Source organism: Hypoxylon fragiforme (genome assembly GCF_022984875.1).
Source record: "Hypoxylon fragiforme strain CBS 206.31 chromosome Unknown GGS25scaffold_6, whole genome shotgun sequence".
NCBI classification, from domain to species: Eukaryota; Fungi; Ascomycota; class Sordariomycetes; order Xylariales; family Hypoxylaceae; genus Hypoxylon; species Hypoxylon fragiforme.
Window position 1 is genome coordinate 1,833,213 of NW_026054761.1, and position 18,303 is coordinate 1,851,515.

The 18,303-nt window shown below is 49.3% G+C and overlaps 2 protein-coding genes across 2 annotated transcripts; one reads left to right on the forward strand and one right to left on the reverse strand.

Annotated features, from left to right (window-relative positions):
- Positions 1-1,162: 1,162 nt before the first annotated feature.
- Positions 1,163-7,909, reverse strand: GGS25DRAFT_495358 (glycosyltransferase family 2 protein). The gene is made up of 3 exons (XM_049261435.1): positions 7,174-7,909; positions 1,846-7,109; positions 1,163-1,785 (listed from the first exon to the last, which is right to left on the reverse strand). Exons 1-3 carry the CDS (start codon positions 7,479-7,481, stop codon positions 1,754-1,756), a joined length of 5,604 nt encoding a protein of 1,867 aa, XP_049115739.1. The 5' UTR covers positions 7,482-7,909; the 3' UTR covers positions 1,163-1,753.
- A 3,982-nt stretch (positions 7,910-11,891) lies between these two features.
- Positions 11,892-18,096, forward strand: GGS25DRAFT_495434 (glycosyltransferase family 2 protein). The gene is made up of 3 exons (XM_049261436.1): positions 11,892-12,500; positions 12,558-16,205; positions 16,261-18,096. The coding sequence occupies exons 1-3, from the start codon at positions 12,193-12,195 to the stop codon at positions 17,621-17,623; spliced, it is 5,319 nt and encodes a 1,772-aa protein (XP_049115740.1). The 5' UTR covers positions 11,892-12,192; the 3' UTR covers positions 17,624-18,096.
- Positions 18,097-18,303: the final 207 nt, after the last annotated feature.

The following is an 18,303-nucleotide window of genomic DNA, read 5'->3' on the forward strand; positions in this document are numbered from 1 at the left end:
CGATCAATTGAACTCGATCCTTCGCGGTAAAGGGTGTGGGAAAGAGGATGTTCACAACGGGGAGGAGGAAGAAGGAAGGTGTTGCAAATAATAAAACAATGTGGGATCAAAACAATTACAATGTGGGAAAGAGAAGGAAAGAGTGCCCCAGGTCGCCAGTGTGGGTATTAGGTCGATAGTTACCATGCCGAGAGCTTCATTGTAGGACGAGTAGTCGAGAGATTGAGTGAGGTAGGTTGAACGGGGGCAGTTGCTATGGAGGAAGTGTTTGTGCCCCTATCGTGTTCGTCGACAGCCACCCAAGGCCAATGCTTGTCCATGTTCTTTTCGACTCCCTGAGCTGGCCTTAGAAAGGCATACAAACCCTTCCGTGGAACTCTTCAGCCACATAGCTCTGTGTACCTAGGATTCACCACTATGACTATTATACAGAGAGTATCGTGAATCGAGCTCCTGGCTTCTTTTGAAGAGTTCAGATCACTGATTACATCCTGGGAATGGCTAGCATATGAAACCTCACAGGAACATGAACACTAATTTGGTAGTATAGAGACCATCTTTGTAATTTACAAAGCAATGAGGGTAAGATGAATCTGTATTTCTATGTGCTTAATAGAAACCATTTTAATATTAACTCTACAATTGTCACTAATAGCCCACTGGTGAAAAGGGGTTGGACGTTGTATGTATTTTACATAGTATATATCACGTGAGAAACCTCCATAATACACCAATAGTTCTCTAAGGAACATGCTTCCTGGTACATTGATAAGTTCAAAGTACTGGAGGGAAAAATAGGTGCCTCTGGCTATTATGGATACCTGCCTATTGGGCTACCTATACCGAAGAATATTTCATATACAAAGCTAATTATTAGGAAGAGCGAGGGAACCTGATTTCATAAAGATGAAAAACTCCAAAGCCAACTATATTACAGTGATCGGTTGACGTTGGGCTAAAATCTTGTAGTGAAAAATGAATAAGGGGTATTGGCTAGGAATAAGCACGTAGGTACCTAGGTACATACCCCTATTTTACTAAGGCATGGACTGTCAAGACGACATTCTCGCATTAGGCACCTAGGCTCACTAAAGACAACTACATAGGATGGTTGAATGCCCTACAAAATATAAAAAACAACAATGTAAATGAATATCGAAAATGACTGTTTACTGGGTTAAGTACCTACTAGGCACCTACAGGCAGAGCAAAAGGGAAAGCAAGCAAATCGACATGACACGACACACAGTGATGCAAAACTACACAACTCCCCTTTGCCAAAAAACCCAAAAATGATAATAATATTCAGCAAGTCCCCAGACACCTAAATTCTTTTTCGCTTTCACACATATCGGACCAAGGTTAGATAGATAGGTACACAGCGTATAATCCAACCCGTTTGAATAAAATTTCCCATTACTAATTGTGTTTTTCGCATTGCGTCACAGAAAAAAGCGCGTTTCTTGTCATCGCTTTAAAAAAATTCTGGTCATATATCCTGCTGCTGCTTTATTTTGAATTCCTACTTCCCCTCCCCCCTCCCCCTTAAATAATTTCCTTGAGCCCTAACCTAGCTGAGGCCTCTGATGACGATGACTTTGCTGGTCGTCGTCTAAGTGTTTAGATGTAGTATTTATTATATAGGTAGGTAGATAAACCAGAACATGGCCTTCCAAGTATATGCAGAGACGATTTTTGTTTTTTTTAAATAGGAAACTGTACCGGTGTTACATCCATATGTCCATTAGGGTGTTTATAACTGGCCCGATAACAAGGCTTCGGTTGCTAAATCGATTTGTTAGTAACTGCAGGACTACAACGATGACAAGGCAAAGAAATACGTACCACTATTGATGTATAACCGCTTGGCATCCAGGGGAACACCGAATCGTCTCTCCAACTCCTGCTTGATACCCTTCTTGGTGACGGTCATGAGATCCGCCGTCCGCAAGATCTCGCGGATCTCGGCTAGCAGGGCATCATCGCTGGGCATACCTGCGAGGTTGGCCATTTCTACATCATGCGCTTGGTTGTTGCCGAAGAACTGCGAGCCGCCAAACTGGCTCAGCCGGTTCTCGGTCGGGGCAAAGGACATGCGGCTGAACTGTCCGGGGTTCTTCGCGTCGTACGGCGGAAGCATGCCGGTGGTGGAGCCGGCCCGCGACGGCGTGTAGTAGTCCATGCCGTGGTTCATGCCCGGCTTGGTGGCGTAACTGAAGCCGCTGACCTCGGAGTGAGTGTCGTCTCCGCCGCGGCTGGTCTGCGCGTCCCATAGCTCGGCCTGGTACTCCTCCCACTTCTTGCGGGGGATCGAGGCGGGGTCGAATTTGCCTTCGTCCGTGACGATGACCTTCTTGCCCTTCTCTCCGGCAACCACACGGGTGTTACCCCAGTTGAAGTCGTCCATGTGCCAGAAGGCGTAGAGCGGCAGGCCGAAAGAGAAGACGGGCACGGCCACGATGTACATCAGCATCCATCCGATCATCTCCCACTTGCGGCGCAGGATGAAGATGATGGCCTGCAGACCGTAGATGGCGCCCAGCATGACGAAGGCCGTGATGGGCACGAAGGAGCTGGTGGTGGACACGAGGACGATGAGGTAGATGATGTACGCGATCACCACAGGCTGGACAATGGTGGACAGCAGATCGACGAACACGACGAATCGCATACTGAAGCAGCAGAAACCGCAGAGCTGGGCGAGAGGGATGAGCTCGACCAAGTTGTGCACGGTAGAGTTGATCCAGCGACGACGCTGCGAGAGGAACACCTGCCAGGAGTCGGGCGCGATGGTCCACGCGTGCGCACTGAAGATGTACTTGGTCTTGTAGGCAGAGTGATATTTCAGGAGCAGAGTCGTCAGGTAGCGATCCTCACCCAGATGCAGCAGGTTCTTCATGTGCAGGGTATCGACGCGGATGGTGGAGTAGCTGTCGACGACCTCGCGGCTGACGAAGAGCGGCTTGCCGGACTCGGCGGCGCGGATGCGGTACATGGAGAAACAACCGGGCAAGCAGGTCACGCTGCCGAACAGACTCTCGAAGGCCTTGACCAAGTTGTGCGAGATGTAGTACTCGTAGACCTGGATCATGGTGATGAAGGAGCCCTTGGCGTTCGTCAAGGCGGTCTCACCGCACACGGCGATCAGGCGCGTGTCGTCTAAGAAGGAAGAAACCATGCGGGTGGCAGAGTCGGGCGCGACCACGGTGTCGGCGTCGATCTGCAGCATGTACTCGTAGAACGTGGGGTTGACGCCGATGATGTTGCGGATCTGGTGGTACATCTCGAGCTCCAGCGGGCTCATCGCGAGGTTGTAGTGCACGCGGTTGAGGAAGCGCATCATGACCATCTGCGAGTCTCGCTTGCCACGGTTACCCGGGCGGGACACCTCGGACGGCTTGCCCACCTTCACGATGATCAGGAACGGCACGATGTGGCCCTGCACCTCGTACAGGCCGGAGTAGACCTTGCCCATGTTGTGCTGCTTGAGACCCTCGCCGAGCGACTCGAAGCTGAGCGGCTCCGGGTCCACGGTCTCGGAGACGCCAAGAATGTCGAGAACGATGCGGGGGGTGGGTCGGTCGTTGCCCTGGCCGATAATCATGCCGTCGCAGACGATGACGAGGAGTTTGCGCTTGTCGTCGTAGCGCATGCGGGCGGCGGAGTCGATGGCGCGGCGCAGGGAGTCCTCGTCTTCGGTGTAGGCCGGGATCTGGCACATGATGAACTTGTCGATGTTCTCGGGCATGTTCTTGCCGCCGAACTGGAGCGCGGCCAGGAACTTGAAGCCGATGATGGTGCAGAGCAGGATGGAGATGGCGAGGATCAGGTACTGCGCGAACTGGCACTTGATGGAGTTCCGCGTGTCGACGTCGCCGACGTAGAAGAGGTTGTCGAGACACAGTTGCATGCGCTCACGCATGCCCGAGTCGATGTCGAGTCCGGTCCATTGCTTGGTGATGTCGCTGCCGGCCATCTTCTGGAAGAGGTCGACGACCTGGTCGTCCATGAAGTCGATGACGGTAGGGTCGGTGGGGAGGTCTTCGCCTTCTCGGACCACGACATGCCGACCACCCATGAGGTACTTGGTGAGGTCGTACACGCGGCCGTTGAGGATGGCAATCGAGTTTTGCTTGGTTCCGAGGGTGGCGACGTACTCGGCCGAGTACCCGATGGTGCCCTTCTTCCAGGTCTTCATTTCCTGCATCTTTTCGTAGAACCAGAAAGGTTGGGGCAAAGATGTAAAGGAGCGGAAATCGTGGTAGTGGGCATTGAGGTCCTGGCTGTTCACGACGTTGGCGGAGCCGGTGACGTTGGTGGACTTGTAGTCGAGGGTGACGGCAGGGTTGACAGATCCATCCTTGCCTCGGCAGAGAGCTGAGACTTGAACGGGGAAGAGGGCAGTGATATCTAGCCCACCGTATTGCGTGATCTGCTTGGTGGGTAGATATTTAGGATAATGACTGGGTGCATAAGTGCCGATGTCGAAGACCTGGCCGCGGATAGCTGCATACGCATCAGCTCCATCCTTGCCATTGTGGCTGGACAGTTCCTCGGAGCTGTAGACGTGTTGAGTAGGACAGATGAGCATGGGGAAGCCGACGATGAAGAAAGCAGCAATGCCGCAACAAAGCCAAATAAGCATGTTGATAGCCACCTTCTCTCGCCAGGCCATGCGCACGTCCTTGCGGGGCATCCGTCCCATCCAGCGGATGAGAAAGTCGGGGATGAACCACGTCATGACGTAGACCATGAAGATCCAGCGCCGTCGACTGGGACTGTCTTTGTACTCCTCGACTTCTACCAGCGACTTTTCGTTGCCACGCTCAGCCATCTGCTCTCTGGTGTCGAGGTTCTTGAACATATCACCGGCCCCGAAGGCGGAGGCACCGGCGTCAGACCGAGCATCCATGTCTCCGGCCCCGAAGTATCCCGTCCGGGTCTTATCAGTGTACTGTGGCGTGTTGCCGACGGACATCAGCCGCTCCTTAGAAGCACCGAAGGGGAGGTCGCCGGGTGTGGACCCGTCGCCGGGGTCGGACGCAAGGTACCGGTTGGTAGCCGACGAGCCGTCGCCCAGCTGCGAGATCTCCATCCAGCAGCGCTCGCTCAGGAAGACGCCGGTGGAGCCGACCTGGACCTCGTTGTTCGGCCACTGCTTGTTCTGCACGACGGCCTGGACCTTCTCCCGCTCGCTGCCGACCAGGATGGTCTCGGCGTCGGTGAGCCCCAGGAACTCGCCAAAGGGCAGGAACAAGCTGAAGTCGGCCGACCGCAGACGCTGGCTGATCTCGGCGATGCCGAAGGTTTGGACTTGGGTGCGCACGCACTTGCTGTCGAACTGGTTCGCGATCCGCCTGTCGTTGGGCTTGAGGCAGAACACGAAGTACGCGTTTGTGTTGGGCGCCGTGATGGCCTGCTTCACGTTCTCCAGGGACGCGAGGAACTGGCCGGATGCGCCTTGTTCCGAGACGTGTGGATTTGACTTCCCGCCGTCGCCGCGGGACTTGCTCTCGCCTCGGTGGTCACCGGCTTCGCTGGCGAAGTCGTCTACGGATGGTTGTCGCTGCGGCTGTCGGGATCTCATGGTCCGCGTTGTCTTTCTCGACATGACGCTGGGCGCTCGCATGGGCTTGGAGCTGACGGAGGCTTGCATGACGGTTGTGCGTTCTTGGGGATGCATGACCGTCTGCAGAGCTTCTTGGCCGAAGAGGCGGGTGACGAATTCGCTCTTGCTTGACTTGATCAGGTTCATCACGTCGCTGGAAATAACCTCGCCGTTCTCTTCCACCAAGCCCTTGATGGGGTAGTCTACCTCGCCGGCAAAGTGCTTCACGGTGAAGGTGGCGGCCGTGTTCTCCGACATGAAGTTACTTCCCGGTAGTCTGGCCGTGGCAGAGCCGACGTTGATCGCTGGGTTCTTGCCCTCGAACCGCTTCCTTAAACTCTCCAGAAGCTGCATGTCGGTGCGATGCCGTCGGGTCTGGTCGTCTAATATGCTGAGCAGACCGTTTCCAGGCTTCAGGAGCCCCTTGACGGCATCCGAGTTGTCGAAGTAGCTCGTGGCAGGCACTGTGACTTCTTCGGTGTCGAGCATGTCTGCTTTTCTATCGAAGAAGTTTTGGAGGGTAAGGTTGTACAGGGACTCAACCGCAGCGTTGTTGAGAAGCTGATCCAGAGCAGATCCTGTTGAGGATTGCTGAGAGAAGCCGGGGAAATCAATGATGTTGATGGTGTTGGCGATCGCCTCCTCCGCAGCACATATCTTCTGGTTGATGTTCTCGATGACGTAGGCAACCATGAGAGAGTACAATGTCCTGGCTAGCTCGTCGGCATTCTCACGGGCACCTTTGGGATCCAGCATCACGGTCACGCGTTCACGATGGATCATCTTCGTCTTGTATCCCATAGTGGTCTGGAGGTCTTGGGAGCTGACACCCAGGAAGGCGGCGATGATCCCTAAAACGTCCTTATTTCGTGCAGCCGTGACATTCTGGCCGCCCTCGTGAGAGAACCCACCGCTGTCGTCTCCCGTCGCGGTTGTGTTTGCTGTGGTCTCGAACTCAAGTTGCCCAATGTGCAAGATACAGGCCAGGATTTGACAGACTTCCGCAATCTCGCCCCTCGGAAACTCAAGCTTGCGTAGGGCCGTCTTGAAGAGCTGGAACCCTTCTGCGTCGTTGATGCCGACCTTGAGTTGGGTGGGATGGCCAAGGTACTTCCATCGCCGGTGGCCGGCCGCATCTCGAGGGGTGTCAATGCCAAGATGGGTCTTCTCGGCTTCGCTGGTGCCCGCGAGAAGGTAGTAGAGGACATGGAAGTTGCGTTCTCCAGTTGGCACATCGGTAATCCTACTTCTCTCCAGTCGATGATCCAGAAGCTTACCACCGATGAGTATGGGATTCGTGGTGGAGGCGGTGTCGTATTGTAGTTCATAGAAGAGGCCGGCTCTGGAGGCAGTCGGCGTCGTCGCAGTCTTCGTGGTCGTGAGAGTATCGAAAACATAGGCAGCGAGGGAGACTTTAGTGGATAGTGGAGTCGAGGATTTATTCAGGAGGGAGGTTAAGAGGTGGGATCGTATAGTGGTTTTTCCAGAGCCGGATTCACCTCTGGTTTCATATTAATTACTGTTCAACCTACAGCTGTGAACATTACAATTGGCTATACACTTACAGAAATATTATTGCCTGGTTTTCTGTGCGATGTCCTAACCTCAGATATGCCCTCTCGGCCATATCTTCGGCGCCGGCCATGGCGCTTCCTTCTTTGCCCCCATCTGCACCTTTGGTGGACGAGGTGTAAGTGTTGAGAGAGATGAGGGCATGAGAGGATAGACGAGCAGTTGGGATGTTAACATGGAAACGACTAGCGAGATGTGCTGTCAAATGAGTATCGGATTGCAGATGTTGAGGCAGGGACGGCAGCGAGGGCTGCGTATGAGCACCTCCGCCGCTGCCCATCGAAGGGAGGTTGTGAGCCATGTTGGATCAAAAGGCCAGAGGCTGGCGCCTACCAGCAGGTTGAACACTCAGAATATGTGTGCTCAATGCTGCCTTTCTGCTCGGTGGAGGCGGATTGGAGTCGGGGATGATTGGCAAACTTTTGCAGAAAAGCGAAGGTAAACTATCCCCGTACTCTCTCGTGTGCTTAGTTGGTAAGTTGGTGGGCCACAATGCTGGAATGGGATTGTGTGAATTATCTCTACGATCGAGCAGGAATTACGCGTAAGTGAGTGAGTGTATATTACCATACAATAACGAGTGTATTGATAAAATGAAGAGCGAAGGGAAACAAACGGAGCAAAAGAAAAGCCAAAAAAAAAACTGAGGCTCTCTCGAAGATCACTTTCTCTTGGGTTGTTCGGTTCAGTTGAAAGGGGACGTGGATTCAGAACGGCAACGGGTTTGCCCTCCCTTGCCTTGAACTTGGAACCTTGGAACGGTTTATTTTTGTACACTGACTAGGTGCATGGCATACATGAGATACATGAGATACTTCAGATACATTGGGCACGATACATCTGTACAGTGCAAAAGCTATCCGCCGCTTACCTTGGCAGAAGTACCCAGCAGGCATGTAGCCTACAGGGGTTCCCGAGATGCTTCGGATGCATTGGATGCAACCATGCATTCAGGGATTGGATGAAAAAATACGAACATTTGAAAAAGGGTACGCTGTAACCTGCCGACGCTACCAACATTGAACTCTTTAGATGTTGACTCTCTTCTACATACTACTGTACCTACCGATTCTTCTTTTCTTCACATACATCTAACCTATGTATGCCATCTTATGCAGAAAGTTATACATACATATAAACATACATATATTCACACTATAGCAGTAGTATAGGCTTAGTTCACTGTTTAGTTAAAGGCTAGGTAGGTAGGTAGGCGTAGGTTAGTGTACTCCGTACGGAGCACGGTCAAGCAGTAGCACGGTCTCACTAACGTGGGAGATCGAACCGAACGGAATTTTCTTGGAGACATCATGGATGGCATTGGATGCATTGCTTATGTAAATGCGAGACGAGGATGATTCTTCCGCTGGGTCTTCTCGTAGCATCATGGATTTTGCTTCACACTGATTTTTGTTTTATTTTGATTGTATCGTTTTGCTTTCCCCCGCAAAATGACAAACTCCAAAGTGAATAATGCGCTGCAGTAATAACGTACATACACACATACATATATGTCACCCATATATGGATACTTACATATGTAGGTATGTATAGTTATCTGTAGTATGTGTAAAATCCCCAAAAGCCATTGTCAGGTCAAGTCTAGGTCGTGTGTGCTACAAGATCTGGAAATCTGGTCCATACCTGGCACTTATACGGAGTTAGTGAAGTATAGGGCTTATTCCCAATTAATAAGAGCCTAGGCGCCGATGATCACCTTGGAACCCCGGGAATAATGACAACATGCCTTCAGGAGCTATAAACTCGCGGAACGTTGCCAGAATATTTTGTAGTATTCTTTAATCCTAACAGCCTAGCTACGCTACCCGACAATGTGGGAAGGCATTACAAGAGATCATTAGAGATTTTGGATAACAGTGTCAACTGATTATACATATGTAGACATTGAAACTTGAGATTCTATCAGAGGTTATGTGGGTAGGGAGGGGTTGCTTGAGCATAGGAATGCCATCTGTTTACATTCGTAGTCTAGATCAGATATCAACAAACATGGCTTCGTAATGCTAACATGTATGTCTCAGAAAACCATTGAAGGGTCCAATTTGCCTTAACCGATCCGAGTTAGATATCTGACGCCGCTGGTATGTGGATTGGATAGAAAACCGGTCTGATAGGCCATTAATGATCGGGCAGACGAGACAACTACTTAACTGAGAGCGCCATGCAGAGTGACATAAGATCGTTTAAGCAGAGGAATGGCTGGCTAGCTGCGTAACATCCTACCTCGATTTTTTTCTTCTTGTATTTTGATACTCCGTGCAACGGCTGTACTTGGCGATTACACACTACATACATAGGGCTTCTCCTGAAGCAAGTAAGAAACGCCGTGATCGTATCCATGCGGCTGGGCTTGATGGATGTTTGAAGACAATGATTCTTAATATGTCTGGGTATGTGTGTATTAGATGCTGACGAGAGCATATCGAACACGGAGTAATTCAAAATGAGTTGGTCTTTAATGTTTACAATATCCCATGTTCAATGACCTACCTACGTAGACAGAGAGGGGAAACTACACATGATATATGTAGACCGAGAGATGCAGTGAACTGTATTGATGGTATGGATGGCATGAGTAGTTATTTGGGGTGAACATATAAGAATAATGATGGTATAGTTTCCTTTCCTGAGCTTGTCGGCGACTGACATGCTGCAACCAGTGGTAATATATGCAAGAAATAGAGTTGCAAAACGATCACAGCCGCCAAGAAGCTTTATCTTCTTCCTTTCAATCTTCCTTTTTGGTGATATACCTGGGGCAGAATAAGGTTATTCACGACTTGAACTGAATTAAGCATCCGTCAACCATCTCTAGGTACCTACCTGCATAATTCAATTCAATTTTTTAATGTTCTTTAAGGCTGTCCCACCGTTACACCCGCCATCTACCTACAATAACGTTTAGATGGTTACCTAACTTTTAGTATCTCCATGTAACCTAACTACCAGTATGGAGTAGTTAGTAGACTGTGGTATGGAGTAGGCTAACCGTTAGTGAGTAAAGGGAGTCAGTGAGTGGGTAGTATACTTAGCTGTAGTGTGTATAACTGTATTGTACTATAACATCATTGAAGAATTACATATGTATATCAACCATTGTAATATGTAGCATTGAATAGCCTATGTATGCACCTTAGTGACCTTACTAGGTTAGTTAGTATGTACCTAACCTGGTGTATTGTATTGTCAATAAATGTAAGGAGTCAGGAGTCAGGACGGGTGGGCTCGTATTGCTGGTAACTATTTGTTTTTTTTTTCTCAATGTTGTGTGTGAGCGTGAATGTGTGTGTGGCTGTGTACCTCCCAAGTAGGCTGGTAGGCAGGTTTCGTGATGTATGGTAACTATTAGTAGGGAATGATTAAAGAAAAAGACAAAAATAAACCAAAGTGGCACAAGCAGGTTGGAGAAAAGGCTTGTTGACCTGTCTCGCCTGTCATCCCATTTGGCCGCTTCGTATTGTCCCCGCTCACTCTCACAGGGCTAATAGTGTAAAACCACAATCATTCCATGCCAATTTGTCATGCGATAAACAACCAGCCAAAATATCTGTGATACCATTCGTCCACCGCTGCCACGTCAATTCCATTCCGAACTTGCATACTGAATAATACATACTGAACAGGTAGGTAGCGGGCATAACAGTTCTACTATGCAATAGTTCTCTAGGGGCCCTTGCCTGTTGCGTGCGCTACTCATGATCAATTCTTGATCGATCTTGTCAATCATCACCATAATTATCCCACTAGTCTGTTGGTGATTGCCAGTAGTGATGAAATAAGTGCAAGGACAAAGCGCTTCTGGAAAAAATAGAAGACAGAATTCCATACGAAAAAATAATAAAAAAGGAGCCCAAGTCTCCAAGACCCTTGCTAGGTAGGGTACTTTACTAAGGTACATAATCATATGTATTGTTAGGTACCTAGTAACGTTAGCTGGACTCTGAAGGTTCAATACCCAATACCCTAGGGGGCTCTCCCAGCTGGTAGGTACACTAGACCTTAGTAACTATGTTAGGTATGTAAGGACCTATGTAGCTGGAGACTGGACTCTGGAGTACATAGTATTATTTAGTGCTACATATGTAGGTAAATATTTAGCAAACGAAGAAGGATCAACACGCCTCGATGCCAAACACATCCATGAATTTACTACTAGTAGTAATTGATCAACTAAAATGGGCTAAATCACGAGCCTATCGTATTCTACTTATTAGTCCAGGTACGGTACAGTAACCCTAGGGCCTAGTCCGTTGGGCGGTTTCCAAGACACCAGAGCCTCTCCAAGGAGTAAAAATTAGATACACGCTAAACCGTTAATAGTATACCTAGCTAGGATACCCCGTCGCACTGTGCTTCCCATGTACTCTTTTTGACTGCGTTCGTACCGATCTCAACCATGTCACTCCATACCCTGTCCTGGTAGCCTGCTTTTTCACATCATGGGGGGAGGGATGAGAAAGGTATTGTACCTAATCCGTAGTCTGGTCTACCTAATCGATGCCATTCTCTAACTTGACTATCCCACGGTTAACCTCCCTGAACTTACCTTGATTTTACTGTCTTTGTGAGCATCATCCATCATATTGTCGTTTTTTCTCCATTTCCAACCTTCTTGTCAAGTCAACCTCATTCGTTTGGCTGATGCGACAGTCTATCGCTTCTAATAATTGTTAGCACTTGTAATTTGTCTTATACGATTTAGAATAGGTGCATCTTCGTGCCATTCGCTGTCCGACTCCTAAACCAGCGAATCCATTCCGTCTTTGGCCGTTCGAAACGATTCCTCTGTCCTGCATCTATTCGGCATACGTTCGCTAACTACCCCTCAAATATACGATTGAAGCTATTCTTACTTCCTGGGGAGCATCATACATCATATCTGAAATCTACTCGTTGCTATTTTGATCAGCCGTATATATATCTGTATTAGACTCGGGGCGTAACCTTGTCGTGGTAGTCCTTTGGGACGACACGATTCAACCGAGTCCAACATGGCTAACCCACAAGCCCGCATGTCCATGTACTCGGTGGCCTCCGATGCTATGGGGGGGTCACGAAGTGCTGGACAACAAGCCTCTCAAGTGTCGACGACCACTCTCTTAAACGGCATTCATAATATCTACCTGTCTTCGCAGCCCTATCGGCTGGATGCCGGAACTAGTCTTGTCGTCAACACATGGCTTACCGCGACACAAACGGGTCCAGATGGTAGAACTGGGGGGACTGTGGATGGTGCTTTGGCAGCTAGAGCTTGGGAACATGCTAGGCGCCGAGCCGAGGATGGCTGCATTGTTCTAGGGTATGTGCCGTCGAATTGTTATTCACTCAACGTTCTTGTTGCTTATTCATGATACAGGTCCCTACATCAATCAACACCCTCACTGCTGAGCCCTTTCCTTTCGTCCCTGCCACTATCTCTCCCTTCATCTCTCTTCGCTGCATTTGAAGTAATCAATCCCTTCATCCGCTGCGTTACACCCTATAACCCCTCTACTCCACGACAATCCGCCCTTGCTGTAACCTTGACATTGAATCTTACCGGCAACTTGACTGCAGCTAGTATAGCGTTATCACAAGGTGGCATTGATACCGTAAAAGGCTTGCTTGATATCCCCGCTGAAGCTGGCTACCGAGCTTTTGATGTCTTCTATTACCTCTTGACTTCAGCTTCCACACCAGCTGAACGAGAATTCCTGGGTCTCAAGTCAGCCTCCAGCTACTCGCTACTCGCCAAGTCTGGCACTTACGACCCTCCTTCATATCTTCCAACAGCCGACGATGGTGCTGCAGCAGATGACTTCCGCGCCGCCTTAAAAGAAATTGGCGTCAAGGGCTCCACGCACCGGGATTTCATTTCAACTCTCGCTGGGCTTCTAAAGCTTGGTGATACCCTGGATTACAACGTCGACGATGAAGTCCTCGATGACGTATGTGAAGATGTTGGTGGATTGCTCGGTCTCGACCCTGAAGTTTTGGCCAGGCAGTGCACGACGGATGATAGACGGACTTTAGTCGGAGGATTATATGAGGCCCTCGTTGACTGGGTAGTCACTAAAGCCAACGAGACCATTGCGCTTCAAATGTCTCGTATTCGAGATGGCGAAGAGTCCCTCGACGGACGTAGGACCCCTGTTGATGATAATGGGGACACCGTCTCTATTACCGTAGTCGAGATTCCGGATCCTAATTTCGGCAAGGCTATTGCAATGCGTGGCATTTTCGACGATAGCTTAGGGATCAATGCCGAAATGAAGGAGGATGGGGTAGATGTGGTTTCTGCCAGCAGCACTGTAGTCCGAGAAATGCAGGCCAGTGTTGCTGAGGTGGCGCCTGATCTGGGCATCATGAATGGCCCAGTTGCACGGACGAGGCAGCACGAACTTGAGAAACGAGAAGAAATTCTTGAAAAGGTTGGATTTGCCAGTGACAACGACGGCTTCATCAAGAAGTTACTTTTCCCTGTTTCTGGTCAGGGCATAAACCTAGGTCGAAACGCGCGGTTCGATCTCCCAGCTGTTCTAACTGCCAGCCGTGTGTGGTATCATCTATCGCTCCACCCCACGGACGAAACCCCAGCCAGTCTAGCAGCCTTACCTTCCGTCACGTCTGCCTGGTCTGCTGGAACGGTCTCCCGCCAACTGCGCGCATGGAGGCTACCGGAATGGGCCAACCGTCGGAACAAGAATCTGGATTTCACTGCAGATTTCGACTTGGATGAGTTCGCACAACGATTTGGTCCCTTGGGTTGTGGGGAAGGCAAAGATGGTATCGAGACCTGGATACTTGAAAGAGGATGGAGTAATGGCGAAGTGGTCATAGGTAAAGAGCGAGTTTGGATGCGCGAGACTGCCTGGTGGGAAGCTGAAAGTATGCTCGACTTGAAGCCGTCGCAGGGTGGCATGGGCAACGTCTTCAACACTCCTGGGCTTGAGACGGGCTATTCTCATAATGGCAGTGGCTTTTTCCCTGCGCATATCCCTGATCACAACTCCAACAGCAGCCGAGATCAACTTCTGAATCATCAACGCAACCAGAGCCAACTTACATTCGCACAGAGTCAGATGAGGGCACCATCCGCAGTCCCCTCCGCTATGCGCAACGCCGCCACTGGGGATTATGGCTTGGGAAATAAGGGTGATGCAAACAGAGACCAACTGTTTTATACCCCTGAAGGCGACTTTATCAACCACCTTGATCCCGACGACGCACGAGGCAAGCATGTTGAGACCGTGGATACGACATTCAGACGTCGTCTCTGGGTCGGTATAGTCTGGTCTTTGACTTTCTGGATTCCCTCCTTCGCGCTCCGGCACATTGGTCGAATGAAGCGGCCAGACGTTCGAATGGCCTGGCGAGAAAAATTCGTATTGGTATTCTTCATCGCCCTGATCAACACTTTCATCGTATTCTGGATTATTGTGCTGGGTAGACTTATCTGTCCTAACTACGACAAAGCATGGCTTCAGAAAGAAGTCGCTACTCACGGAGGTGAGGATGACTTCTGGGTCAGTATTCACGGCAATGTTTACGACATCTCAAATTTCTGGCGACTGCAACATAGTGATAGCAACATCGAAACCACGAACGATCAAATGCAACCATTCGCTGGATTGAACCTGGATGATTACTTTGTAGCTCCCCTCCAACTCTCCTGCCCAGGCCTGGACATCAGTGAAACTCTTCAGCTTACGAGGAATAACACCCCCGAACTACCCCAGGGTGTGCATACATCTGGCTATTTCCAACCCGATCAGACAACTAAGTTGAGATCTGCTACTTGGTATCGTGACGACTTCCAACCCAGGATCAAGGAGTATTACCATGGCCAACTGGTCTGGGATATCAATGAAGTCCACGATGATGGGAAGAACAATAACCATATGTGGATTATCTACGAAGATAGCATCTACGATCTAACCAACTATTTCGTCACCATTGATTATTACAAGACCCAAGCTCAGTACAACTTTCTTGATTCCAATCTGATCGAGACAGTTAGGGAGAATCCAGGCCAAGATGTTACAACCTTATGGAACACTCAAATAGCCAACAGCAGATCGAACCGAACAGCCCTGAGTGCTAAAATGAACAGCATCAACTGCATTAAACAGACGTTCTACGTTGGTATACCCGATTTCCGCCAATCCGCCAAGTGCCAAGCCAACAACTACATCCTTCTTGCATTCGCCGTTATTATCTGCGCTGTCATTGTAACCAAGTTCCTTGCGGCTCTGCAGTTTGGCTCTAAACGACGCCCTGCTCCACAAGACAAGTTTGTTATCTGTCAGGTCCCAGCGTACACAGAAGGAGAAGACTCCCTAAGAAAGGCTCTGGATTCACTCACGGCTCTGCAATATGACAACAAGAGGAAACTGATCTGTGTCATTTGTGATGGTGTTATTGTAGGTGAGGGTAACGATCGCCCTACACCGAAGATAGTCTTGGATATCCTCGGGGTGGACCCTAAGGTCGACCCGCCAGCCTTGCCGTTCAAGTCTGTCGGTACCGGTAGCGAACAACTGAACTATGGCAAAGTGTATTCTGGGCTTTATGAATACGAAGGCAACGTGGTCCCTTACCTTGTCGTGGTCAAGGTTGGCAAAGAATCGGAACAATCCAAGGCAAAGCCTGGTAACCGCGGCAAACGTGACTCCCAAATTCTGCTCATGAGCTTCCTAAACCGCGTTCACCACCGAGCACCGATGAACCCTCTCGAGCTTGAAATGTTCCATCAAGTCAATAATATCATCGGCGTCGACCCTGAACTATACGAATATCTTCTCATGGTTGATGCCGATACTTGCGTTCGGGAAGACTCCTTGAACCGGCTGGTTGCTGCTTGCGCCAATAACAAGAAGATTGCTGGAATTTGTGGCGAGACAGCTTTGCAAAATGAGGAAAGATCATGGTGGAGTATGATTCAAGTTTACGAGTACTACATCTCTCATCACTTAGCAAAGGCCTTTGAGTCCCTCTTCGGCAGTGTTACCTGTCTTCCTGGATGGTATGTATACCCACATTAATGCTACTTTTATGATCATACAGCTAACTTGGTATAGCTTTACTATGTACCGTTTGCGCACCGCTGACCGAGGCAAGCCCTTAATCATTTCCGATGGCGTTATCAAGGATTACAGTATCTGCAATGTCGACACACTACACAAGAAGAACCTGCTGTCTCTTGGCGAAGATCGATACCTCACTACTCTGATGACGAAGCATTTCCCATACATGTCGTACAAGTTCATTTCCGACGCATACTGCCAAACTGCGGCCCCCGAGAAGTGGAGCGTCCTGTTATCCCAACGACGTAGATGGATTAACTCGACTATCCACAACCTCGTTGAGTTGATGCTGCTCAAAGACATGTGCGGTTTCTGCTGCTTCTCCATGCGCTTTGTTGTCTTCATTGATCTCACTGGAACAATCATTCTCCCAGCCACCTGCTTCTACATGGGTTATCTCATATACCTTCTTGCCACTCACACTGGACCGATCCCGACCATTTCCCTCATCATGATTGCCGCTGTCTATGGTCTCCAAGCTTTGATTTTCATCCTAAAGCGGCAGTGGCAACATATCGGATGGATGATCATCTACCTTTTGGCGTTCCCTGTTTATTCACTCATCCTCCCGCTCTACTCGTTCTGGAACCAAGACAACTTCTCCTGGGGTAATACTCGTATTGTCATTGGTGAAAAGGGCAATAAACAGCTCGTCGCAGTAGACGACGAAGGTTTTGACCCACGGTCAATTCCGTTGCAGCGCTGGGATGATTATGCCATGATGAACAACCTCCCTGGCCGCCGTGGTCTCCATAGTGAGAAGGGGCAAGATATATATGATGACACATATGAGATGGACGACATGAAATCCGTGTACTCGTCAGTCCGACAACCTTCGGTTCTCACCGGTCTTCAGGGTCGCGGTGGATATATGCCACCCCAATCGCCGGCCCCCTTTCAACACATGTCCCGCCAGTCTAACTACGGTCCGTACACTGACAATCCAATGAACCGACAGTCTACTGCTTCCTATGGCGATATACACCACATGCAAACCCCTTACCAGGATGCCCCCGGGCACAGACCTAGCATGAGCAACCTGCGCACTGTATCTAACTCCCCACAACTTGAGATGCATCGCGCTTCTAATGCCACGCTTGGCCTTGGCGGTTTCCGTCCACAGTTAGGTCAAGGTCATCAGTCCACTACGTCCTTTGATTTCCAACGGGGACATATGGGACCTGACGATAACATGATTGTGGATGCAATTCAAGCAGTGCTGAGAGAAGTCGACCTCGACACTGTAACCAAGAAGCAGGTGCGTGCTCTTGTTGAGCAACGACTGCAGACGGAGTTGGCGGGCGAGCGGAGGGCATTCCTGGACCGCCAGATTGATAATGAATTGGCTAACATGTAGCCGTCTCGTCTTTCCCTATTTGTTTATTATCGTTTTGGAGATATAAAAGTTACCTACGGGACTAATTTGGATGTACATACAACAAGCAACTCAAGTTGATCATGTTTGATTATGATACTGGCAGGCTTAAGGGAGGATCTGGACGATCCAAAGAATCTTTACTTGACCTAGTTGGCGTTTCTTACAAACAAGTCACAAATTACTGGGTACCTACTTATCTAGCTCACCTGCACAAGAAAGTCATGTATTCGTCGTGGCGGTAATAGTAACTGATGTTTTTAAGATTACCTACACGCTCTGGTTCCGGTTTTATATAATGCTACATCGATTCATGCTCAATTTCTCTCATCCCCCCCAATCGTCGTCTCAACAAAAGCTTTCTGGGATAGGATATAATAGAACCTACCTACTTACTACATATTAAAACTGAAAATATTGCTGAGTGACATTTGATTGATGGGTACCTACCTACCTACCTACCTACCTACCTACTATCTGCCTATGTACTTACTCCATACTAACAAACCCCTGAATCATAGGTCTATTCTATCTCATCAGGTAGGTACTACGTAGGTACTAGGTAGTAACTCATCTGAAGTTGTTGTTTATTCAATATTACCTATAGTTATAGACAGACATCTTGTTGTGAGCATTGGGTTGGTTGGTAAGCGAGGTACAGC